The sequence below is a fragment of the Grampus griseus genome (genome assembly GCF_964374135.1).
Source record: "Grampus griseus genome assembly, chromosome: 2".
NCBI classification, from domain to species: Eukaryota; Metazoa; Chordata; class Mammalia; order Artiodactyla; family Delphinidae; genus Grampus; species Grampus griseus.
This window is the reverse complement of record NC_139018.1, coordinates 10,912,058-10,938,847: the sequence shown is the minus strand read 5'-3', so window position 1 is coordinate 10,938,847 and position 26,790 is coordinate 10,912,058. Positions and strand designations below refer to the sequence as shown.

General features: G+C 38.9%; 1 protein-coding gene across 4 annotated transcripts in view; it reads left to right on the top strand.

Moving 5' to 3' along the window:
• Positions 1-26,790, top strand: part of UNC79 (unc-79 homolog, NALCN channel complex subunit) — a gene marked incomplete at both ends in the record, with an annotated part of 200,721 nt that overhangs the window by 139,176 nt on the left and 34,755 nt on the right. For all 4 annotated transcript variants that reach the window (XM_082681877.1, XM_082681876.1, XM_082681874.1 and 1 more), the window contains 9 exons: positions 553-636; positions 4,539-4,641; positions 7,130-7,270; positions 10,322-10,360; positions 13,225-13,337; positions 13,426-13,511; positions 14,398-14,571; positions 18,148-18,216; positions 21,683-21,793. In XM_082681877.1, coding sequence (XP_082538003.1) covers positions 553-636; positions 4,539-4,641; positions 7,130-7,270; positions 10,322-10,360; positions 13,225-13,337; positions 13,426-13,511; positions 14,398-14,571; positions 18,148-18,216; positions 21,683-21,793 — 920 coding nt within the window. The remainder of the gene's footprint in view (positions 1-552; positions 637-4,538; positions 4,642-7,129; positions 7,271-10,321; positions 10,361-13,224; positions 13,338-13,425; positions 13,512-14,397; positions 14,572-18,147; positions 18,217-21,682; positions 21,794-26,790) is intronic.

The window sequence follows — 26,790 nt, the reverse complement described above, 5'->3', positions numbered from 1 at the left end:
GATGGCTTGCTTCTTTGCCTCATCTTTCACATGAAAAAAATGTTCCTGAAGCACTACTCCTCCATGTGCCCCTGTCCCCTTATTCCTGTTCTGCAGCCCTCAGTCAAATGCCTGTCATTTCCTTGCTACCAGTTCCACATGTTTTCTGTACGGTCGATCTGGTCATTGCCACAAATGATCACTTACGTATTTATTGATTTGCATAAAACATGTCTTTCATGGCTGTGACATTAGCCTTTCATTTCTTTCATTTCATATCAAGAGATTTGCGATTTGAGCTTTTGTGGGGGAGGGATTAGAGAATCTGGACTTTTAGGGATGGTTTTAGATACTCTCCTGCTTTCAGCTGCATCTCATACACCTGAATGGCAGGTTTGTAGTGAAACCCCAAGCAACCCTACCCTAAAATCTAGGATGTTTCCTGTAAATGTTAATAATCAACAGTAACAATCACCACAATATGGCCCCAAGAGATTATTGGTTAAATTCTTTGTATTGTGAATTGTGCGCAATTGACCGCAATGAAGACTGAAATGTTCTATTTATCCACAGAACAGATACAGCCTGGGAAACGCCAGTGTAATGTGCCAATGTGCCTAAACCCTGACCTGGAGGGACAGCCACTGAGAATGAGAGGTGAGCTGAGTCGCAGAATCTCAGACCGAAAGGGTGAAAGAAACCATATATGTCAATCATCTAGTCACCCAGCAGGTGCTGAAATCTCTTCTTCAGCAGCTCCATGAAGTGGATCCAACCTTTGCTCAAACGCTTCCAGGACCTGGGAATGTACGACATCTCATCTTTGAACATGACTGACAAAAATTTCTTCCTTATAGTGAATTTTTAACCTTTGGGGCCACACAAAGCAAGTCTAGACTCTCTCACGTAATTTTTAGATATTTGAAGAAAGCCACCAGTTGCTTGTTTCCTCAGGCTTTTCTAAACCACACATCCCTGGTCATTTGATATTCCTCCTAATATGTATCAGTTTTCCATATCATCCTGTATCTCCTTCTCTGAACATGGCCCAGCTTATCTATGTTTCTTCTAGATTATTGAGATCATAGATGAATAGCTTCTTTTCAGCTATCCGGAACTGAACAAAATATACACTTGACTTTATGATGATCATAGGAGCAAGCTGAGAATAAATCTATGCTAAGATAATCAGAATATGTATTTTTTAAATTCATCTTATGTCTAGTTAATCATTACTTTTGTTCTTTTTTTTTTTTTAATTTAGAAGGCAGGTTAACCTATTACTTGTGACAACCAAAAAGCAAAAATGAATTATGACCACATCTCTTAGCTAGTCCCATAAATCAAGCAAACCTATTATCCTGGACCATATCACTTCTGATTTTCCTTAGGAATGAGGAGACAGTTATCTCCAGCTTTGGCTAACATTTATTTGGCATTGAGTAGCAGTTTTATCTCCTGTATCCGATGAGATGAGACTCTTCTCATTTATGGGCTTAGGAAAAGCTTTTATGAGCAGAAGTCAGGGTGGTTGAACAAACTCTGGTGCTTGTCCGTGATCTAGTGACTCGGTCAGTAGAAGCAAAAGTGGCATGAGGTAATGGGAACAAAGAAAGTCTCTTTCATGGTAAACTGAAGAGTCCATTGATATAACTAGGGGACTGATGTGTGCATTTACGCTTTGAGACAAACCAGCACCTGTATACTTTCTCCAAGACTCTCTAAGAAGCTTTTGTCAAAATCTCCAGCTATGGGCTTCCCTGGTGGCGCAGTGGTTGGGAGTCCGCCTGCCGATGCAGGGGACACGGGTTCATGCCCCGGTCCGGGAAGATCCCACATGCCGCGGAGTGGCTAGGCCCGTGAGCCATGGCCACTGAGCCTGCGTGTCCGGAGCCTGTGCTCCGCGACGGGAGAGGCCACAGCAGTGAGAGACCCGCGTACCTCAAAAAACAAACAAACAAAAAATTCTCCAGCTATGAAGTTGGGCTTTGGAGGAGGACCCCTCTTTATTCAAGTTTCTAAGAATGTTCTGTTTCTGTTCCTAATTCCATATACAGTGCACTTTGGGTATTCAGTAGGGGAACCAGTAGGGGTGGCACCAGAAGTGTTGCCCTAGATGATGGGAGATAATGGGACTGCCCTTCATACTGCAGACTTAGTTGTGACTCAGCTATAGCACAAGGTGGCTGAGGTCAATGGCTTCCTTTTTGCATTGCCCACCTTCTCCTTGTATATTACTCTTTGCTCCCTTATCATAAGCAGTATTTAGAAATCCATTGATTCAGCTAATGTTGCCATAAGGTGGCCAATGTCTCATCACTTAACCTATCTGCTTTTATAAATGACTGTCATAAATATTGCCTTGTACATTCTGTGTTGTGTGGAAAAACAAATTCATGATGCTGTTGTCAAAAATATCTGTTCCTTGGGCTTCCCTGGTGGTGCAGTGGTTGAGAATCTGCCTGCTAATGCAGGGGACACGGGTTCGAGCCCTGGTCTGGGAGGATCCCACATGCCACGGAGCAACTAGGCCCGTGAGCCACAACTACTGAGCCTGCGTGTCTGGAGCCTGTGCTCCACAACAAGAGAGGCTGCGATAGTGAGAGGCCCGCGCACCGCGATGAAGAGTGGCCCCCACTTGCTGCAACTAGAGAAAGCCCTCGCACAGAAACGAAGATCCAACACAGCAAAAATAAATAAATTAATTAATAAACTCCTACCCCCAACATCTTCTTTAAAAAAAAAAAAAAAAAGTCTGTTCCTCGGCATTTGTATTAGGTAAGGATTGGCTTGAAACCACCCAAATGACTTGGATTCCCACTCTTCTTGACTTGAATTGTGATTTCTATGTATGCAATAGTAATTAGCAAGCATCTTCTGAAAGCCTTGACTCAGAGTTGTTGTTTTTTTAAAAAATCAGTTGCTTATGTTTCTAGTAAGACTGTATATATATCACCACGTATCTTGTGGGCTGAGTTTCCACTTTTAGCACAGGCATTATGGCATCTGGCAGATGTGGTGTGTCAATGTTCAAGAAATGTGGAGTACTGGAGTTGAACTTTCTATGTTTTGGTTTCTTGAAGCAACTTCATGCAGTTTACCTTACTGTTTTAATAATCAATCATATCTTCTTTTATCTTGGCCCAGTTCTTGCCTTTTCTATTATTAATCAATTTATACTTTTGCTTGTAATAAATATGTTGCTTCCTTTCAAAGCATCATCTTTATGAAACAGCTGGAGATCTTTGTTAATGATATAATTGGAAAGAGTATTATCTCAGAGGTAGCTGATAAATATAGTAGCAAAATTTGGATTCCCATTTGGGATCCTCAGAAGTGACATCAAGATATTTTCAGATAATTTCCTTTGCTGTTTGGGTCTGAAGGTCTCCTTATAAACAGATTTTGTAGCCTTTGATCAGACAAGGGAGTCTGTATAGTATGGAAGCATCAAAGGCTTTGATACCATTTTTTTCTCCCTCAGATTGAAATACTTTGCCCACTTGGTGAGGTTTCTAAAAATTTTTATGTTGATTCCTTTAGAAACCAATTCTCTGAATCATTATCTTTCTCCTATTTAAGGAAAGACCAGACAGTTTTGTTTTGTTTTTCAGCACAAAGTTAGCAGTTCCTTAATGAAAAACAGATTCTTTAACGACCATTGGGTTTTCCTGGCTTCTTTCCTGTTTGAAGAACTCAGAGTCTCAGTTAGTACTTTGTAGAACATGGTATTATTCTGAGTTGTCACTTTGGTATTCTTCTTGGAGTGCCTTATTTCCATAGTTCCTGGAGAATCTGTCTAGCGCTGGTGGTTTTCTTAATGGAGAACAGTCTCCTGGATCTCCAGATCTACTCATCACTAGAGCACTAGATTCCTGCCTCAGATTTCTCTGAAGGCAGCAAAACCCAAAGTACTAAACTCTGTGATATCGATTGGCTGACGTCACCAGATGGTTCATTCAAAAACAGTTCATATTTCATTCATAAAGATTTCAGTTTGAAAAATGAAGTCTTTTGCTTTGGGGCTTATATTAATTTACAAAGTAGAAAACTTTCCTGATATTTCTTAGCTCAAACTTCTCCCCTTGCTTAGGTGTGTAGAGATCTAGGATCTGGTTCCCTTTCCAAATTAGCAACATTTTAGTGTTGGCATGCATTTGTGATTTTATGTAGTATTGTATGAGCAGCTTCCATTTATGCCTAGCAATTAAGGGTTGTAACTCATTTAAGGATACCCTTGAATAGATCCCACACACACACTTTTTTTCCTCTCTGTTTTAGTACCCTGTTGGCACACCTGAACTCTTTCTGATTTTTTTTCAGAGTCAAGAAGCAAAATGAACCATAGGAGTCTAGCTCTTAAAATGATATGAGCCGAAACAAATCAGTCTTTCTTGAATTCATTTCACTCTTGACGGTTTTTCACAGTGGAATTGGGCTGTCCCTGCTACATCCCTGTGAATGTGATCTTTGGAGGATTTATAAGAGGAGAATAGGGCTTTTCCTGGCCCCCGGACACACATATCTATTCACCAGCTGTTTCTTTGCTGCTTACCCAGGTGCCACGAAATCCAGCCTGCTGTCAGCACCCAGCATTGTGAGTATGTTTGTACCAGCACCCGAAGAATTCACAGACGAGCAGCCGACGGTGATGACAGACAAGTAAGCTCACAGTTATTTTCTTCACTGTTTACAGAATTTGAGAAGTTGCTCACCATGGTTGTGAGAAAATATCAGAGGAGGCATGCTATGCTTTTAAGTCATAATTTGTTCTTCAAATGGCTGTAGCCATAAGTGTTGGTAAGCATTTGTTACTTTAGAAATGCAGTATTGTATGGGCAGCTTTCATCTATGCCAAGGCATTTTTCTTTTTTAATTTGGATGAATGCAAGTAATGTCCACTTACTGATTATTCCTAGCAATAATTTCACACAAATGAAATCTCTCATCCAGAAGCTTCAAATTGTTAAGAGTGGGACTAAGTTTGAGATATGATCCAGCTGGTAGAATTCATTCTCTGAATCTCAGATTGGTTACGTTGCCTCTCTGTTTGTCAGCCTTCAGTCCCCCCAGATTTCTTATGGGATAAAGTCCAAACGCTTTAGCTGATTGTAAAAGACCCTTTAGGTTGTGAAGGTATGGACTTAACCACTCCTCACCAGGAACTCCTTCCCTAGCCCCCTCACCTTCTCCAGAGCATGCCTGATGTGTTCTCTCCTCTGTGATCTCATAGGTGCCCTTCACTCTGTACTTTCTCTGCCTGGTGAACTCCTATTCATGCCTCAAGACCCAGCCTGAGGCCAAGTTTCCCTGATTTCACAAGGCAGAACGCATCATGCCATTCTCCAAGTTCCCATAGTATTTGATACATCTCTCTGTTCTACCACTTATCACGGTGTATTTTAATCGTTAGGTGTTTATACACACATGTTCTGTAATAGATTGTGAGTTCCTTAGGGACTAGTACCCTTTCTTCTGTACTTTATACTCTGAGCTCCCTATACATTTCCTGGCACATAAATGCTGTTCAGTGAATACGATAAAGAATAAGACTTGTACAATTTCAAATTTGGAGAGATCCCTTGTGCCGGGGAGGCTTCCTGGTAAAGGTGACCCACGTGAGAAATTGAGTAGGCTTGTGATAAAAGGAGAGGAAGGTGAGGTGGAAGGGGCTGGTATGAGGATCCATGCAGCTGGCCACAGCTGGCCGTCATTACTGAAGAAGTGAAAGGCCCGTCTTGAACAGCTCCTTACCGTGTCCACATGGGGAGCACCTAGTTGCTTGTTAGCAACTTGTTAGCAACTCTTCTTAGCTCTTTCTCTGGTATAATTTTCTCATTTTGTGTCCTCCTCCAAGTCTCAATATTTCCTAGTTGTCTTCCCGGTTGCCTTTGTGTGTACTCCATTTATCTTCGTTTTTAGTTACAAGTGTGAATCCTATATTTTTTTAAAAAGTCAGTTTGTAAGGAGTGATATGTATGTATATCAGGAAGTTTGTAAGGAGTGATATATATGTATATCAGGAAGTTTTCAGATGGAAAGGTCACAGTAGCTATTTTAGCGCTGCCTCCCTTGCTTTTCCCTTCACCGTATAAATCTGTTCAGCGGCCACTGAGAAAAAGAGCTCCGCTTTGGTTGAGATGACGTCAGTTGAACTCACATTAGATACTACAAAGAGCAATAAGCTGGAAGTTCCTTAAGAGCAGGGACCATTGTGTTTTTACAGACTGCACTCTCAGTAGGCGTGGTGAGTTCATAAACTGATCTGAGTGACGACGGGTAGAGAAGAGACTTGATCCAGACTCCCTAGGCTTTCTACAGGGTTCTATTGAATAGACTATTCTGTCTCTCACCCACAAATAGGATTTTTAAATTTTTATTTATTTTTGTTTTATTTCTTTTTTCAATAGATCTTTATGGAGTATAATTGCTTCATAATGCTGTGTTAGTTTCTGCTGTACACCAAAGTGAATCAGCCATGTACACACACATGTCCCCGTATCCCCTCCCTCTTGAGCCTCCCTCCCACCTTCCCTATCCCACCCCTCTAGGTCATCGCAAAGCACCGAGCCGATCTCCCTGTGCTATGCTGCTGCTTCCCACTAGCTATCTATTTTACATTCGGTAGTGTATATATGTCGATGCTACTGTCACTTTTCCCCAGCTTCCCCCTCCCTGCCCCCGTGTCCTCAAGTACATTCTCTATGTCTACGTCTTTATTAATAGGATGTTTTTAAATCTGAAAGATTGGGAAGGCTTCCATTTTTGTCTAGACAAATGAAAAAAAATCTAGTTAGTGACTATCCCCAGAAATAATTTCACATGCAGAAAATCCTTCAACCAGAAGCTTCAAACTATTAGTCCAATTGGCGCTCATTGTAAAATGGAGCACTAATTCGTGTAAAGGCCAGACAGTAATGAGTTGAAAGACCATTTTCAGTGATCCACGGAACCTTCCTGATCTCTGGTGTGTGTGCTATTTCTGTGTCTAAGGTGATGGTGGTGCTGGAGTTTTCTATTTATTGTTAGAATCGGACCGCTGACCTCCTTTTGGGGACTTTTCCAAGACTCACCAAAAATGGCTGCATGTACTTACACCTTGAAACCACTGTCGGCTTTCACGGAAAGCATTCCTCTGTTTTCTTTGCAGATGCCATGACTGTGGGGCCATTCTTGAAGAGTATGATGAGGAAACCCTTGGGCTGGCCATTGTGGTCCTCTCCACATTCATTCACTTAAGCCCAGACTTGGCAGCCCCGTTGTTGCTGGATATCATGCAGTCTGTGGGAAGGTGAATGTCAGCTTCTGTTTTGTTTGGTAGGAAGGAGCCTTACTCAATCTGTATCCTTAAATAAAAACTGCCAATTCAAAAGGGAAACATTTTGTAACCTTACAGATGCTTGATATTTGTGGGATCAACTCAGACTAATTGCACAAACTGAATGTACCAAACTTTTGGTTGAATTCTACAGCCATGTAGGGTCATGAGTCACAATGTCAGAGTGGAGCTAGAGGAAACTGCACTAAGAAAACCCTACTGTTTGTTGTTCTCTATTAAATACTGTGTGAGCCAGTGTATGTTACAGTGCTCAGAACTGTGCATAATTCACACTAAACACTTTGTAACTTTTAGATATTATTATTATCTTTCTTTACCTGTTTTTTAAAAAAATATTTATTTATTTATTTGGTTGTAGCAGGTCTTTGTTGCTGCAGGCAGCCTCCTTAGTTGTGGCATGCAATCTCTTAGTTGTGGCATGCATGTGGGATCTAGTTCCCCTACCAGGGATCAAACCCAGGCTCCCTGCTTTGGGAGCGTGGAGTCCTAACCACTGTGCCACCAGGGAAGTCCTTCACTTTACCTGTTTTAAGATGGGTTCTCTAGGCACTTGTAATCAGGGTGGCTCACTTAATTATGCAACTTGCGGCATCGTCACGTGAAGGGATAAATGGAAGTATAGTAGTTTTATACTTCTGACTCAGAAAAAGGAAAGATGCACTCATTTTGGGAACAGAGCCTTCAGCCTGACTGATTAAAACTTAGCTGCTTTGAGAATTTTCATGTTAAGAAAATTCCATTTAGTAAGATAGGACATTAGAAGAAAAGTGATGTACTTCGTGGATATAAGTAAAGTTCAAATTCAGTAACAAATTGTAGTCCTAGCATACACAGCGTATAGGAGAGGACTGAGTTAACGCCCCGTGAGTGTGTTAAGTTTCCTGTCTGTGCTATTAGCACAGAGCTGGGTGCTTTAGGATGCAGCCATTACACCTAGCTCTTGCCCTCAAGTGCTCTATGGCCTAGTTGTCGAAGAGGACAGGGATGTGTGGAATAACTGAGTAGCCATAAAAGCTGGGACATGATTAAGAGCTGTATTCATGAGCGATATGTGTGGTGAGTGCTATGGGAGTTCAGGATGGAAATGATTTCTTAGGGAAGGTCTCTATGGAGGAGGTTGGAGAAAAAACCTGGATTCTGCAAACTCCTGGTATTCGATGGAGGAAAGAGAATGAATCTTGATGGAGCTAAAATTTAATCTTTTTAATGAAAAAAATGATGATTTCAAGTTAAAGACAAACAGGGAAGCATTAAAAACCCCTCAAGCCCAGAAGTATGTGACTCCCTTATCCCCCCTTCCCCAAATTTTTCTGTAGTATCCTTAGGTGTGTGTATCCTTAGTATGCAGTCAGACTTGGTATAACTATTCCACCTCTAATACTTAGAAATAGCCAATGTGTAAAGTAAGTGATGAACACAGGGAGATAGGTAAGAAAAGATGAATTAAGCCCTTGATTTAACCTAATCATAATAAATGTGGAATAAATGTTATACCAGCTATCAGCAATACTTGCGTAATTGAAAGTTTTTTATTAATGCAAGGTCTCGATTCCTACTGTCAATACTTTTCAGTTTTAGAACAGACAGAATTATTGTTCTGGTCTGTTACCATCTCCTTGAAATAGCTGATCTAAGTTGTAATAGATACATAGAGGGGTTTTTATTTTGTTTTAACATAAGGGAGAATAAATCATGTTCAAGCATTGCCAATTCTTAGGATGGAAACAAACAAGTTTTGAAGAAAAGCAAAGGAAAAACAATAGAGATACATTTTTACATACTTACATATAAAAATCGTTAAATCTGTACCTCCTTTGGGCAGACTAGCAAGAGACAGGGAGAGCATTAAAGCAAGCTGCCCAATTCTTAGCAACCAAACCTACCAAGAAGGCAGATTCAGTAGTCACCTGATTCAGGCTTTCCTTGCATACCTCAATTCCAAGTGAGGCAACGTGGATTTACGAACACGTAAGTTTATTCTAATCCCACAGGAACTATTTCCAGCATGTTCTAAGAGTGTGTAAGTTCAGCACATCCTTTCATTTATCACCCAAGGCTTTCCATATGATTTCATATTTTGCTTTCTACTTAGATCTCTTAACATTTACCCACCCCTTTTTCTAGATGCAGCCTTCAAGATCACATTGGCTGCACCCTTAATTACTGTTTATTTCATTTGCCAATGCTTATCTATTCATTGTAGTGTCACTAGTATGAGAGAGGCCATAACCAAAGAAACTGGGAATCATGTCTGGTGTTACTGGTGCTGGACCCTCTATTCCTGTCCAAATGCATTCTTGACTCGATTCACTGTTGTGGTCTTAAGTAAATAAATTTTTAGCATTCTCCTTGTTTGTTTCTTCAGTATCTCACTGATCAAGACGTGTTTTTCTAAACCCACGAATTTATTACATTCTTTTTCTTTCTATACATCTAGAATATTTCCATGCATATAGAACCATATAATTATATTTTTCAAAAATTACATGTTATATATTGATTACTTAACCTAATACATTTCTCTTTTCAATATGTCATTTCAACCCAATGATTAGCTGACAAATACCCGTTACCTATTTTGCTATCTTACAGAGGCTTTTACAGTTTGTGGTTTGTTTGTGGTGAGGTTTCAGAGGTTGTATACAAAGAAATGAATTTTGAGTTGAGTTAATATGGGGATGGACTGGGTCAAATACTGTTCTGTTATCTGTCTAACCTGGCTGCAAAGGACATATTTGTAGATTGACTGGGTGCTATTCAACTAACTCAATTGTATGCATCTCCATGGAAATATTTGATGCAGAAAGCAGATTTCAGAAACTAGATTAAATTGAACCCTGGAGATTGACCCCTGAGTGGATCCTCTGTCCCTGGTCAAAGGAATTGTCAATGGTTTTACATGTCCCCCATCTAAATGGGAGCTGCAGTGCGGCATACAGTACTCATGCATTTCATCATGAAACCCTAAGATACTCATGTGACTCTGTTTACTTTATTTCCTAGATTGGCATCCAGCACAACTTTTTCTAATCAAGCAGAAAGGTAAGGTCCTAAAATGAGCTCAAATCTCACTTTCTTTTTGTCCCCTGTGCATGTTCATCCATTTCTAAAACACTAGAGTGTTTACCACGGGAGGAATATGGTTAGGTTCAGTTGCAGCTCCAGAGAGCACTCGTTCATTTTCTCTTCACACTTTCATTTATTCAATCCTGCATTCACTCATTTCAGTCAACAAATACTTTTTTTTTAAAAATAAATTTATTTATTTATTTGGCTGCGTTGGGTCTTCGTTGCTGTGCTCGGGTTTTCTCTAGTTGCGGCGTGTGGGCTTCTCATTGCGGTGGCTTCTCTTGTTGCAGAGCACGGGTTCTAGGCACACAGGCTTCAGTAGTTGTGGCACGCGGGCTCAGTAGTTGTGGCTCACGGGCTCTAGAGCGCACGCTCAGTAGTTGCAGCCCATGGGCTTAGTTGCTCCATGGCATGTGGTCCCGGACCAGGGCTCGAACCTGTGTCCCCTGCATTGGCAGGCAGATTCTTAACCACTGGGCCACCAGGGAAGCTCTGATGAGAAGTTTTTAACTTAGATGAAGTCTAATGTTTTAAAATTTTAAAACAACTTATGACTATTCCTTCTTATTGTTTATCTAAGGAACCTTTGCCTATCCTTAAGTCAAGAATATATTTTCCAATGTCTCCCAATAGAAGTTTTATGGTATTAGCATTTATATTTAGCATTTACATGATCCATCTCAAATTAATTTTTATGTATGGTGTGAGGTAGGGGCTGAAGTTCCATTTTATCCATGTGAATACCTTAGTTATTTCAGCACCATTAAAAAAAAAAAAAGACTTTCCCTTTCCCCATTGGATCCCTTTGGTGTCTGTTAAAATCAGATAACCGTATTAGGTTCAGTCTGTTTCTAGGCTCTCTGTCCTGCCTCACTGATCTATATGTTGATCCTTGTGCTGGCGCCGCGCTGTCTCGATTACTGTAGCCTCGATTACTGTAGCCGTATAGTAGGTCTTGAAGTCATTGTGAGTTCTCCAACTTTGGTCATCCTTTAAAAGAAGGTTGATTTGGATATTCTAGATTCCTTACATTTCCATATAAATTGTAGAAAAATCTTCTCAATCTGTGGGGGAAAGCCTCCTAGGATTGTATTCAGACTCTAAGTCAGTTTGGGGATAAATGATATCATAAAAATATTGAGTCTTTCAATTAATAAACATGGTGTCTATCGTCATTTCATTTGGTCTTTGTTTCTCTCAGCAATGTTTTATGGCTTTCATTGTAGAGATCTTGCATAGCTTTTGTTAAATTTATTCCCAGGAATTTTGGGTTTTTAATGCCAATGTAAATGAAATTTAAAACATTTTGGTTTTCTAACTTTTTGCTGCTGATATACAGATATACAATTTTTGTATTAATATTGTAATGTAATAAACTAAATTCACTTATTAGTTGTAGTAGCTGTCTTTTAGATTCCTTAGAATGTAAAGGCAATTGTATGTAGAAAGTCATATCGTCTGTAAATAGTGACAGTTTCACCTCTTTCTGATTTTTATGCCTTTTATTTTTTTGTTACTCTCTTGCATTGGCTAGGGCCTCCAGTGTAAAAGTAAAGATGTGAATGAGCACCCTTGCCTTGTTCCTGCTCTTACAAGACAATCATTTAATGTCTCACCATTAATTATGTTTGCTATAGGTTTTCATAGGTGCCCTTTACCAGACTGAGGATAGTTCCTTCTATTTCTAGTTTGCTGAGAGTTTTTTATGAATGCATGTTGAATTTTATCAAATGCGCTTTCTGTTATCTATTGAAATAACTATGGTTTTTACCCTTTATTCTTTAAGATATTGAATTGCATTGATTGGGTTTTGAATATTAAGTGATTCTTACATTCCTGGGATAAACTCTATTTGGTCATGGTCAATCATCCTTTTTATCTACAGTTGGAGTCAATGTCCATGAGGACTATTGGTCTGTCCTTTTTCTTTTCATTTTGTTCCTTCTTGGTTTTTGTTTTGTTTTATTTGTAATGCTTTATCTGATTTTAGTTTTAGGGCCTCATAAAATACACTGGGAAGGGTTCCCTCCTTTTCTAATTTTCGAAAGAGTTTGTGAGAGTTTGGTGTCATTTCCTCCTGAAGAACATTTTTGACCTATAAGTTTGAGCCAGCATATCAGGGTAGACAAGGCAGAAAGAAACAATTAGACAAGACGGATTTTTTACTAGTTACCCCGCTGGGCTCTTTGATTTCCTCCTTCTTCTTTTCAGCAACTCAGCTACAATCACCTCTGGGAACGTCCTTTCTGATACTTTGGTCTAAGGGGAAAGGCCAAATAATCATCTCTTGGCTCCCTGTTTTGACATGCAGTTGGTAGTGCAGAGGGTAAAGGGGAAAACTGCACATATCAAAGTCCTAACCTTTTTACAAGTAGCAGCTCAGATGCCCCAAGAAAACTTCCCAGATCTTCCAGTAGGAATGGACATCTCCCTCCTGCATTTTCCCTCAGAGGGGCTCTCTCTCTTAGCCAACGCCACTTTCTGAGAGGATCTTGCTGATAATCCCCATCCTGGATTCTAGTCCTGACTCTGCCATTCTCTGGACTTGTAGCCTTTGTAGGTCACCTTTTCTCTCTGACTGGGAGCCCTCATCTGTACAGTGGGGTGGCTGGAATTAGCCTGAGACCAACTCTGACATTACCTGGTTCCCTCTTTCTAAAAACGTATCGTTAACAGGGATTCCATGTGACTAGAATATTTCATCTTGCTAATGAAAATGACAGTGGGATATTCCATAAGAGGACTGATGTGTATGTGAATAAATAAGTAAATATATACCTGAACTCATGCTGGTTGCTCCAAGATTCCTTGTGTTTTCTCTCCCTGGTCAACGCCAGCATGATGCTCCCCGGCAATGCAGCGGGGGTGGCCAAGCAGTTCCTGCGCTGTATCTTCCATCAACTGGCTCCCAATGGCATCTTCCCGCAGCTGTTCCAGAGCACTATCAAAGGTAATTCATCCATGGGGAATCCAGACACCACAGACGTGGCTAGTCGCTGAAACCCAAATGCTACTAAATCTGATGGTTGTCTTTCCAGATGGGACTTTTTTACGGACCTTGGCCACGTCTCTGATGGACTTCAATGAACTGAGCTCTGTTGCTGTCCTCAGTCAGCTCTTGGAGGTAGGTTTGCTTTCTCGGCACTCTGAGCCCCTGCCGAAATCACTGCTGAGGAAGAAATTCAAAGTCATTTAATTTAAGTATTAAATTTTAAATTAAATTTTAAGTAATTTAACATTAAAAAATTAAAAAAATGAAAATTGCCAACACATAGAATAGTGTCGGTTGGACACTGCTGTTTAGTGCGGACTTAGAATTTACTTGAAGTCTCTGGACCCCTTCGCTAAGAGGTGGATGCCAGGCGTGGAACACTCACCTCCACAAAACTCTCCAGCTTTCAGAATGGGTGGTGCGCAGATCCGTGTGCATCGCATCACGAGACTTGGATTCAGGTTTCAGCTTCACTGTTTGTTTGTGTATCACAGGATCTGGGTTCGAGGTCTGCTTATTTTCTGTATCATGAGACTTGAAGCTGCTTCTCACCTCTACGGCTTATTCGCTGTATCGCTTTACTTGGAGTCTGTCTCCTGTCCTCTGCTCATTAGCTTTGCTCGGTTAGCTTGGAGGGTTGGCAGATTGCCGTAGGGACTTTGCTGTTGCTATAGTAGTCATCCTCAGTCTTTGGCCGGTGGAGTTGCCAACAAGCATCATTCACTGCGTTTCTTGACACCTAACCACACCAATTGTAGATCCTTAAAAGGTGTTTCTAATTTCCTGTTCACATGTCACCCTTTCTCACTGAGTCAGAGATCACAGTTTCCCCCCCAACTTTGTGTGGACTCGTCCATTTTTCCCTGTATTCCTGAAGTTACAATGATTAGCCTTTATAGCAGGCACACAACACGTGTTTATAGTGCGAATATATGATTTTTAAAAACTGATCTTCGCCAAATAGCTGTATGAATTCCCACAGTTTCAGCAGTTGATGGCCTATGCTTTGTGTTTTTAGGGTCTAAATAACAAAAAGAATTTACCAGCAGGGGGTGCTATGATACGCTGTTTGGAAAACATTGCTACCTTCATGGAAGCTTTGCCCATGGATTCTCCTAGTAGCCTCTGGGCAATCATCAGCAACCAGTTTCAGACTTTTTTTGCCAAGCTACCTTGTGTTTTGCCTCTGAAGGTAAGCTGAGCCCAGGATTTCATTTTAAATTACTTCCTTATTGTTTGCAGATCATCTGGGTCTTGGGTGATTGAATGTTTCATAAAGGGCTATAAGGAGTCTCTTTTAGCCACAGAGTAGAGAATGTTATTTAGGTTTTCCTTCAAATGTTACAGATTGACAGTAATATGCAGTGGACCTTTTGACTTAGTGATTTCATGTTTCCGGTTGAGTAAAACATAAAAAAGTTCAGGAAGACGTTAGTAGATTGTGTTCATCTAGAAATTTTTCTCAAAAGGATATTAAATAAAAGCATAATAGTTTCATCTAAAAGGAGACCAGACATATATAATGTAAGGCTTCAATTTTACAGCATTATCTAAAGGGAAGTGATTGCTTCTGTGTGTGTGAATAAAGTACTTAAAAGACCAAGATGATATTTTTCTATTTGACAACTTTACCCCTCCTCCCCCTCCTCCCTCCCCCAGCCCCTGCCCAACGCCACACCGCCCTCCAAGAATACACACAAAATTACCTAGCTAGAAATCTGGTAGCCTAAGGAACATTTTCCATATGAGCCCATTAAATGCAAAACCAGAATCCTATACTGTCAAAACTGGAAGAGACCCATAAAAACCATCCTTTCCAATGCTCCCATTTTCCAGATGGAGATCTGCAAATTCAGAGAGATAGTGGCAGTGTAAAGATTAGAACTCAAGTCTTCTGACTCCCAATCCAGTGTCCTTTCACTAGCAGACTCCTAGAGTCCTTCTAGAACAAGGGTGAATTAGAGGCACTCAGGTCTCTATAGCAGGGAGAAGGGAGGTAGCTGGGAGTGGCCATTGCTGTGTCTTTGAACCTCATTGGTTCCACAAGCTTTTTGTGCTTTATCCAGGTCACAGATAAAAATATTCAACTTGCAGCAAAACTGGATCTGACAAGTGAAGTTACACGTTGGCAGCACTACTTCTGAAATGAATATTACATATATGTAAAATGTTTTTAAAAGACCAACCACCTCTGATAATACCTTTTCCCAAATTGGCAAATTTGGAAAATGCGACCCCCAAATAAGGTCTGTAAGGATGATAATTCAGGGACCCTTACCTTGGTGTATGCTGGTTTCTTTGAGTCTGAAATTACTGTAAGACGCAGGAATACTGAGATCTTTGCCATCTCTCACATCCTGTGATTCTTGTCTATCCAGAAATCTAGAGTAGTTGAATAAATCCAAGCAAAGAGAATTGGTACTTTGAAACTATGTATGTACATAGCTATTGTACATATACACTTAGGAAGTCAAGTGCATGCATTTTTTAACATCTTTATTGGAGTATAATTGCTTTACAATGGTGTGTTAGTTTCTGCTTTATAACAAAGTGAATCAGTTATACATATACATATGTCCCCATATCTCTTCCCTCTTGCATCTCCCTCCCTCCCACCCTCCCTATCCCACCCCTCTAGGTGGTCACAAAGCACCGAGCTGATCTTCCTGTGCTATGCGGCTGCTTCCCACTAGCTATCTATTTTATGTTTTGTAGTGTATATATGTCCATGCCACTCTCTCACTTCGTCCCAGCTTACCCTTCCCCCTCCCCGTATCCTCAAGTCCATGAAGCAACTGACAAAGGATTAATCTCCAAAATTTACAAGCAGCTCATGCAGCTCAACATTAAAAAAACAAACAACCTAATCCAAAAATGGGCAGAAGACCTAAATAGACATTTCTCCAAAGAAGATATACAGATTGCCAACAGACACATGAAAGGATGCTCAACATCATTAATCATTAGAGAAATGCAAATCAAAACTACAATGAGATATCATCTCACACCGGTCAGAATGGCCACCATCAAAAAATCTACAAACAATAAATGCTGGAGAGGGTGTGGAGAAAAGGGAACCCTCTTGCACTGTTGGTGGGAATGTGAATTGGTACAGCCACTATGGAGAACAGTATGGAGGTTCCTTAAAAAACTAAAAATCTAACTACCATACGACCCAGCAATCCCACTACTGGGCATATACCCTGAGAAAACCATAATTCAAAAAGAGTCATGTACCAAAATATTCAAGTGCATGCATTTTAACACGACCACATGGACCCTCCCTAGGAGCAGAGAGCCATTCAGGGCCATTCATTGCTTAGGAGCCACACACTTTTAGAGGAGGTGTGGGGCAGGCATGGCAAATTCAAATGCCTGTAGGGCGGTGCTATAATGAAAATATTTAACTTGAACATGGACTAGTTGGAAGTATTGCCAGCTGGAAACAATTAGTAAACCTAATTTGTAATAATCAGTCCTGTCCAAAGGGACCCTGACTGCAAGGTTAATGAGTGGAGTGGAGTGAGATAAGGAGAATTGAGACCCCTGAGAACTGGAGAGCACCAGTCCTTTCTAATGGGGTCAGCTGCTACTCCACTCTAGCCAGCTGTTATTTGAGAATGCAATCCTCATCTCCCCACGTTTCCTAAGATGTTTCCTGACTTCCTTCATAGGTCACTGTGGGGACCTGATGAGCACCCGGTTTTCAGCCCCTGGTTTAAAGTAATGTAAATGTCACGTCAACTCCTATGGGTATTGAGCAGATTAAATAGACCAATGGTTCCCTTAGGAGGTATTGATACTTGTGAAATGCTTTCAGCATTTATCTGAAAACTTGCCCTGCTGGATTTTGTCTGGGCACTGCCTCTGATCATCCTATGCTGTGTATTTAATCTCTGGGGAAAACATTAAGCCATTGAAAGACCTTCTGTAGTTTGTTCTCATCAATTTAGAGAAGTGGATTTCAAACATCGGTGTGTGTCAGTGTCCCTGAAGGACTTGCTAAAAATCTGAATCCTGGGCCTTATTCTGAGAACTTCTGGTTCAGTAGGGGTGCGACCTGAGGATTTGCATTCCAACTAGTTTCCAGGTAATAGAGGTGCTGCTGGTCCAGGGATCATACTTGGAGAAACACTGGCTTCGTTTGTACTATCTTAAAGAGGTTCGTATTGTACACAGCTGCAGAGATTTCACTGTAACCTGCTATTTTCATATATTTAACAATGTTAAATAATATCATTGCTTATTCTTGCTATAACATTTTCCCCCAAACCCAGTACACGTTATTTAAAAAGTACATTTTGATGTGGAATTGTGCCAAAATATGCTACTTGATTTGTGAGGCATGATTTTCTGTTGTAGGAATTTTACTGCTTTTTCTTAGGTTATTGTTATATCTTTTCGTAGCAGAGAAATGACAGATGAAATGTTCTTTATTTGGACTAATAAGCCTAATGGTTTTAAATTGATCTAAGTAGGTTTTTTTCAACAGGACCTTTCACAAATTAATAGACCTCTTTAGGATTGGGCACATTTAATATCAATTAATATTATTTAATTGTTTAACACTGTTTAATTAATGGCTTAATGAAATTTTTAAAGCTAAGAATTTTTTTTTTTCAACATGAATATATGGCATGGAAAACTGTAAGGAGGCAGCTATATTTCAGATTTTTTTTCCCTAAAATAAATGCTTAGAGGAAATATATGAAGCAAAAGATATGTTAAGAAGAGTACTGACTTTTACTTTTTTTGTATTTGTTCATAGTGTTCTTTAGATTCCAGTTTGAGAATTATGATTTGCCTCTTGAAGATACCCTCTACCAATGCCACAAGGGTATGTATGTTTCAGAAAAACATAACCAGTTGGTTATTTGGTTATTTTTTTAACCTAAAAAGACAGGCATATAGCAAGCAATACTGAAGAAATAGTTATCACATACTGAATGCTTCACTTTCAACCTTTTTTTTTAAATTTATTTTTTAATGAAGTATAGGAATTACAATGTTGTGTTAATTACTGCTGTACGGAAAAGTGACTCAGTTATACATATATTACGTTCTTTTTCATATTATTTTCCATTTTGGTTTATCACAGGGTATTGAATATAGTTCTCTGTGCTATACAGTAGGACCTTGTTGTTTATCTATTCTAGATATACCAGTTTTCATCTGCTAATCCCAAACTCCCAATCCATCTCTCTCCCACCATCCACCCCTTGGCAACCAACAGTCTATTCTCTATGTCCCTGATTCTGTTTCATAGATAGATTCACTGTCATATTTTAGATTCCACATATAAGTGATATCATATGGTATTTGTCTTTCTCTTTCTGACTTATTTCACTTAGTATGATAATCTGTAGTTGCCACTTTCAACCTTCTGAAAGTGCCTAGTATGAAGAACTCTAATAGATTACAATATCATTGGTCCTTTTAGTCCTGGGCCATGTCCACCAGTTCATCCTCAATACTATGAACGAGATGATCCTTCCAAACACAGATCTCATCGCACTGGTTCCTTGTTTAAAATCTTTGATAACTTCTGCCTTCTTTTAAGATAATGTCCAAATTCCTTAATGGAGCATACAAGAAGGTACGTCATTAGCTTGCAAGCCTACCTTTCCTAGTTAGTCTTTGGCTACTTGTCCCATCCCTGTGCTTCCTGCGTACTTTCAGAATCATCATCATTATCATCAGTGAAACAATAACCACTGTTTGCTGAGCACTTACCTTATGGCAGACATTGTGCTAATTGCTGTACATTTATAATCTTATTTAATTTCATACTTCCTTGCCTTTGCTTAGGCCATTTCCTTTGCCCGAAAGGCTTTATACCCTTGCTGGTGAGTGAACTCCTTCTCATTCTTCAAGATGAGAATCTGAATTCCATTCTAATTGATAAAGGCTCACGTTTTCTGTAGCAACTTCCTCCTATATCAGATCCCACAATACCTGACAGAGCTCTCTATATGAGCAGTTACATTATACTGAAGTCTCCCCAGTGAGCCTGTGAGCTTTATGAAGTCCAGCACTATGGCTCATTTACTTTCGTATTCCTGGCTACATTCCCAGGCTGCACTATATGCAATAGTGCAATAATTTGTATTGCAATGGCTTGTAGCTACTAGTTAATATACCAAGAAGCCACATCCCCTGTAACTTTTTACCTTGACTGTGCTTGCATAGACTCATGGTTTATGCTGGAAAATTGCATAGAGATCATTTGGTCTAGTCTGCTCATTTACAGATAAGGAAACAGGCTCAGAGAGATGGAGTGTCTTGGCCAAGGTCACAGAGCTGGTTACTGGAAGATTTGAGACTTGAATCTATGTCCTTTGATTTCAAGCTTTTTTATTTGTCTGTTGTACTGTATTGCCCCATTACCATGCTGCTTTGCGAGATAAAAGAGCAAGGGTCTATATAGGTCTGAATTCAGGTTTCTTTTTTTGACCAATAAGGATGTATATCAACCAGACACATATTCCTATCCCTATCCCTGTTCATTCATTATTAGTGTTTTAAGGCAACAACATTTATACGAAGCAAACAATACTGAATCAATAATACTATTGACACACACTTAGAAGCTTTACTATCCCCATTCTTCATTCTTCACATACTATAATACTATTGGCACACACTTAGAGTGTCTCTAAGATTTTCTGTATGGAAAGCACTGCATGGTTTTGCGGGTAATACAAATAACAAACATAATTCCTATCCTCAGAGGCAGCTATCATGTAATGAATTCATTTTTGTATCCATAAGGAAAAAGGACCTCAAAAATGCACATATTCTTTGATTTAGTCATTCTTTTTCTGGTAATCTATTCTAAGGAAGAAAATGCAAATTTCATGCAAAAACATATTTATTGAGATGTTATATATAATAAAATCTGACTTTTGTGGCCATTAAAATGGATCTTTATGAAGAATTAAATAGCATTGGAAATTTCGTACGTTATTATCTTAACAAAATGTAGTATTATATATACGTGTAAGATTTCAACTGAGTAAACTGGTGTGTGATGAAGAAGAGAAATATATCAAAATGTTATCACTGGGTGATGGGAATATGGATGACTTTTATTTCCTTATCTGTACTTTTCTACAGATCCTGCGTTTGCACACTGAGCATGTATTACTTTCATAATCCAGATAGTTAGGACCATAGAGGTTGAGAAGTAGTGGAAATCACAGCATCAAAGTCTTTTGGAGCCCAGTTAAAATCCTGTCTTCCCTACAGAGCAATTCTCCCTCTGGAAAATTGCCCTGGAATTTGAGTTTGAATTCCATTCAATGGCTGTATGGCCTTAGGCAAGTTACTTGCCTACTTAACTGCCTCAGCTGAAGAATGGGGATAGTAAAGCTTCAGAGAGTTATGGCGCAGTTCATAACTAACAGTGATGGAAGGCTTACTGTTGCCAAGTGCTTTACATACATTATCTTCTTTAATTCTCACAACACTATTGAGATGGAGGTCATTATTATCCTCATTTTACAGGGAAGAGAATTAAGTCCAGAGAGGTTAAATCACTTATTCAAGGTCACAGAGAGCTAAAGTTTGCAAACACTGGTGTGAAATTCTAGAGCTTGTGTCATTAATTATTATAATATACTGTCTCCCCAGGATTGTTATCAGAAATTTAAATGAGATAAACGAAACAAAAGCGTGTAACTCTGCTTGCTACTTAGTAGGTGCCCAATAAATGTCTCTAAATGACTTAAAGCATAAGGATCTAAAACTGACCCTTTATGGGTGGGATTCAGATGGAGAACCCAAAACTGACAGCCTTCCTGGTAAACACTGGCAGGAAGCTGGGTCCTGATGTGTATTATCTAAGCTAACACTGCTTTGGTACTTACGTGCAAGGGTGGTTTGTGCTACTTACCTGAGATGACAGGCTTCTAGAGGAGCTGGGTCTGATGAACTCACACATGCCTAAAGATTCAGAGAAATAGAGTGGGAGATCCTAAAGCACACTTCACAGAGTCTTGACTGCTGGTGGTGGGTGTGAGGATAAGATTGGAGTTACATAGGTTTATAAATGATGCCACATGGAAAAAATGGATTATTTTTAGCAATAAAATGATTAAGTCCTGCTCTTTGAGCCATTGATTGAAGATTCAGTTCTGTTCTTGTTAGACAAACAGGGTTGCTACAGTAGCCACCTGGCAACAGATTTGAAATTAAGAAAGAGTGATCCCATTAGTTAAGGTATCATTAGACTCTAATACATTTTTTTAATGAAAGAATCAGCAATTGATTTTGGTTTTATTTTGGCCCCAATCTCATTGCAGAGTTTGTTGGAACCATTTTCAAAACTGCTCAGCTTTGTAATTCAGAATGCCATCTTCACTTTGGCCTACCTGGTGGAGGTGTGTGGCTTATGTTACCGAGCTTTCACTAAGGTAAGGTTGCATGTGTGTTTATGTGTCCCTGGGAAACAAAAAACTGGCAGAAACATATTCTTTCTAATCAGTATCAAATCCCTCTTAGGTTAATTGCCTCAGTATAGTTAAAAGTGAGTAATTCAACTGAGGTCTAATAAAATTCATTAGAAGGAAACACTTCGCACACACAAATATATAAACTATACGTTATATATGCAAATGTGGAGAACTGAGGGTCATATGGTTTAGAGGAGAAGAGGTATTCTGAATGAAATGAGATAATGGTCTAAATGACCTCTAATGTCCTTTTCAAGTTCACCATCCTATGATTAGTGGGCAAGCCATCAGTACATATCAATTTTATACCCAGAGTAGAAAAATACCAGCTTGTCATTTGTAAAAGCCTGTGGAGAGCTCCTTAATTCTCATCATTTGTCTGTCTCCCCAGTTCTGGGTTCTTGGCCTCTGAGACTGTAATCTCATCGTTTGTCATCTTGCTTTGATAATGGTTTCTCTATTGCATTATCTTTAGTATCCCCTGCCCCACTACTGAGGAAGTGGAAAAGTACTGCTTGCCCAGTGCATATAGCAGCCTTGTTGGTGCTGATAGGCACTATCCTAATGGAAAAGCAGAAGGCAGGACAAATTGAGAGCGTTTCTGTCCTTAAGAACAATGTGCAAATGCTACTTTTCCAATTTCCAAATTTTCCAAGTTTATTTTCAATGGGCTTTCTGTTTCTGTTGTTCCCTCTTAAACATTCAGAATACTCCTTTATTCACGTTGTCCACTTCTACAAGCCCTTTAATTTCTCCTAAAAATCTAACTTCTATCAAAGTTTTCATTCTATTTAAAACACCCTTGTCTCCTTTCTTACCATCTTGTGTCCATTCCACCATGGAATGGTGTTTAAGTGTTTCATGATAACCTTCTCTTTAATCTTTATGATTATAAACTGTTTATTACTCTGCCTGGAACAATATGTTTTCTAACTACGAAAATAATCAGTATTTTTTTCTTCTTTCAAATCCTTCCTGAAAAATAACTTCTTTTTCTTTTTTTCCACTTAAAAAAAAAGACACAGCAGCAAATACAATGAAAAGATATTCTATTTTTAGAAGTCATTTTATTTCTTAATTTTCTTTATGTTTGATTTGTTTAAATTATATATTTTATACAGGAGGAATCATAATGAGTTTGTACTTTCTATGCTGTGTACTATAAGTATTGATTACAGTGGACCTTCCACTATTTTGAATTCAAGATATTTTTGGTTTTAAATATTCATTATGCATTATATCCCCTCATAATCTATCATAACTTTTGTGGCCTCTCTCTTCCTGTTGTCATCTACCCTTCTTCATTCTGCAACTCAAAATGACTATGAGTTGTAGAAAGCTTTGATCTAGGGCATTCCCACCTTTTTCACAGATAATGAGAAACTATAAGAAATAGCTAAAGAAATAGCAGTATCTAATTGAGGCTTCTCCTCAACTGCTTCACAATACTGTGTTAGTTTCTGTTGCACAACAAAGCGAATCAGCCACATGCATACTCATGTCCCCATATCCCCTCCCTCTTGAGCCTCCCTCCCACCCTCCCTATCCCACCCCCTAGGTCATCGCAAAGCACTGAGCCGATTTCCCTGTGCTATGCTGCTGCTTCCCGCCAGCCAACTATTTTATATTCCGTAGTATATATATGTCAATGCTACTCTCACTTCACCCCAGCTTCACCCTCCCACCTCATGTCCTCGAGTCCATTTTCTATGTCTACCTCTTTATTCCTGCCCTGCAAGTAGGTTCATCAGTACCATTTTTTTTTTAAGATTCCATATATATGCGTTAGCATACAGTATTTGTTTTTCTCTTTCTGACTTACTTCACTCTGTATGACAGACTCTAGGTCCATCCACCTCACTACAAATAACTCAATTTCATTTCTTTTCATGGCGAGTAGTATTCCATTGTATATATGTGCCACATCTTCTTTATCCATTCATCTGTCGATGGACATTTAGGTTGGTTCCATGTCCTGGCTATTGTAAATAGTGCTGCAATGAACGTTGTGGTACATGTCTCTTTTTGAATTATGGTTTTCTCAGGGTATATGCCCGGTAGTGGGATTGCTGGGTCATAGGGTAGTTCTATTTTTAGTTTTTTAAGGAACCTCCATACTGTTTTCCATAGTGGTTGTATCAATTTACATTCCCACCAACAGTGCAAGAGGGTTCCCTTTTTACCACACCCTTTCCAGCATTTATTATTTCTAGATTTGTTTGATAATGGCCATTCTGACTGGTGTGAGGTGATACCTCATTGTAGTTTTGATTTGCATTTCTCTAATAATTAGTGATGTTGAGCATCTTTTCATGTGCCCAAGAAAAGACATAGAAAGGTAATAGCTTTGGAGACTATTTGGCAATCGGGCAGTCTTGATAACTTGAAAACTGTCCCACTTAAAATGCTAGAAGTGATGGATGACATGTAATAAACATGATTTTAAATATATAGCAAATTTTATAAGAATGAAAGTTGAAAAAATGAAAAGGGAATTGAGAACCAGAGTGGTAAGCATATAAGCTGATATTGTAGCAGTCTTGGGGTAGAGAAGTTGATTGTTTTGGTAACTCAGTAGCTTGAGTTTTTTGTTTTTAATTGAAGTATGGTTGATATACAATATTATATAAGTTCCAGGTATACAATATAGTGATTCACAATTTTTAAAGGTTATACTCCATTTATAGTTATTATAAAAATTGGCTATATTCCCTGTGTTGTACAATATATCCTTGTAGCTTATTTTATACCCAATAGTTTGTACTTCTTAGTCCCCTACCCCTTTCCCTTTCTCCGCTGGTAACCGCGGGTTGGTTCTCTATGTCTGTGAGTCTGTTTCTTTTTTGTTATATTCCTTAGTGACTTGAGTTTTAAAGCCCATACAGAGAAAGGAAATGAAGTCTTGGGACTATTTCAGGCTGGGAGTCGGAGCTGAGTTGTCCCCAGGAGAAAGCCAGAACCCTTGAAAGGCTATATGTTTGAGAAAAGTTTGATTTGGAAAGGATATATTCTTATATGGAGGTGACAAAGAATGGGCTCTATCTGAGCCTGGGAACTGAAAGATTTGTAGTTTCCCTTGAGAATTAGTAAACATGAGCCTGTCTTTGAACATGTTTAGAATTTGAATTTGTAATACCTGCATGCTCCGTGAACCCCCAAAAGTCAAATAAATTGGTGCTGGGCAAGTAATTGCATTGGAGTGTCTGCCAGAAGCAAGCTCAAAATCAATCCTCAAAGCTCTCTGGAGGGATATGCCTTCAACCTAGGCCCAACAGGATTCCCATAATTAAAGTCTGGATGAACATGAGGTCATGATCTAAAATTACAAAACATGTGAAGAAATAATCCACCATGAGCTACTTTAGCATAGTCAACAAAAATCAGATTATTCCCCCTAAGAACTTCCAATATTAGAACAATGTGATAGAGACTATAAAAACATACTCTGAATGATAAGCATTAAAAGATGAATTAAAAACTTGAGAAAAGATCTAGTCACTTAAAAAAAAAACCAGATAGATTTGAACAAAGTAGAAATTCTAGAAATGAAATAGTCATTGACATAAAAAAAACCTCAGTGGACAGGTTAGAGAGCAAATTAGACATAGCCAAAGAGGGATTTAGTGAAATGAAAACAGATCTGAAGAAATTATATAGCATGCAGCAAAGGGAGATAAAGAAATGAAGAATATAAAGAGAAGATTTAGCCAGTAAATTTGAAATCTTGGGAAATAGGGACAATTTTCTAGAAAAAAATGTAATGTGTAACAATCAGAAAAAAGATGGCTAGACTTAAATGATAAAAAAATGGAATCAGTAGTTAAAAACCATTCCAATTTTTTTTAACATCTTTACTGGAGTATAATTGCTTTACAATGGTGTGTTAGTTTCTGCTTTATAACAAACTGAATCAGTTATACATATATACATGTTCCCATATCTCTTCCCTCTTGCATCTCCCTCCCTCCCACCCTCCCTATCCCACCCCTCTAGGTGGTCACAAAGCACAAAGGTCCCTGTGCTATGTGGCTGCTTCCCACTAGCTATCTATCTTAAGTTTAAAAACCATTCCAATTTTAAAGACAACTTTCATTAAACATTTAAGGAGCAGATTGAGCTCTACTTTGTGCAAACTAAAACAGAGAATAGAAAAAAAGAGAACAATTTGCAACATATTTTATGAGGCCAATAGAATTTTGATACCAACCAGACAAGGGCAGTAGGGGAAAGGAAAATTATAGGCCAGTTATACTTCAAAGATGCAAAAATTCTGAATGAATAATCCCAAGTTAATGCATTAAAAATAAAACCTCATGCTCAGCCATAAAAAAGAATGAAATTCTGCCATTTGCAGCAACATGGATGGACTTGGAGGACATTATGCTAAGTGAAGTAAATCAGACAAACAAAGACAAATACTGTATGATATCACTTATATGTGGAATCTAAAAATACGACAAACTAGTGAATATAACAAAAAAGAAACAGACTCACAGATACAGAGAACAAACTAATGGTTACCAGTGGGGAGAGGGAAGTGGGGAGGGACAGTATAGGGGTAGGGGATTAAGAGGTACAAACTATTATGTATAAAATATAAGGATATATTATACAACATGGGGAATATAGGAAATATTTTATAATAACTATAAATGGAGTGTAACCTTTAAAAATTGTGAATAAATATATTGTTCCCCTGGAACTTATATCATATTGTATGCCAACTATACTTCAGTTTAAAAAATTAAAAAAAACTAAAGCCTCATGACCTAGTGAGGATTCTCTTGTAATATAAAATTGGTTTAAATATTAGAATATCTATTTATGTTGCCAGATTAAAGGAGAAAAAGCTTTTATCATTATCTCAAGAGATACAAAAGAAGCATTCTATATAATTCAACATCCATTTATGATAAATCTTGTCAAACTAGGACTAAAAGGGATAACTTGATAAAGGA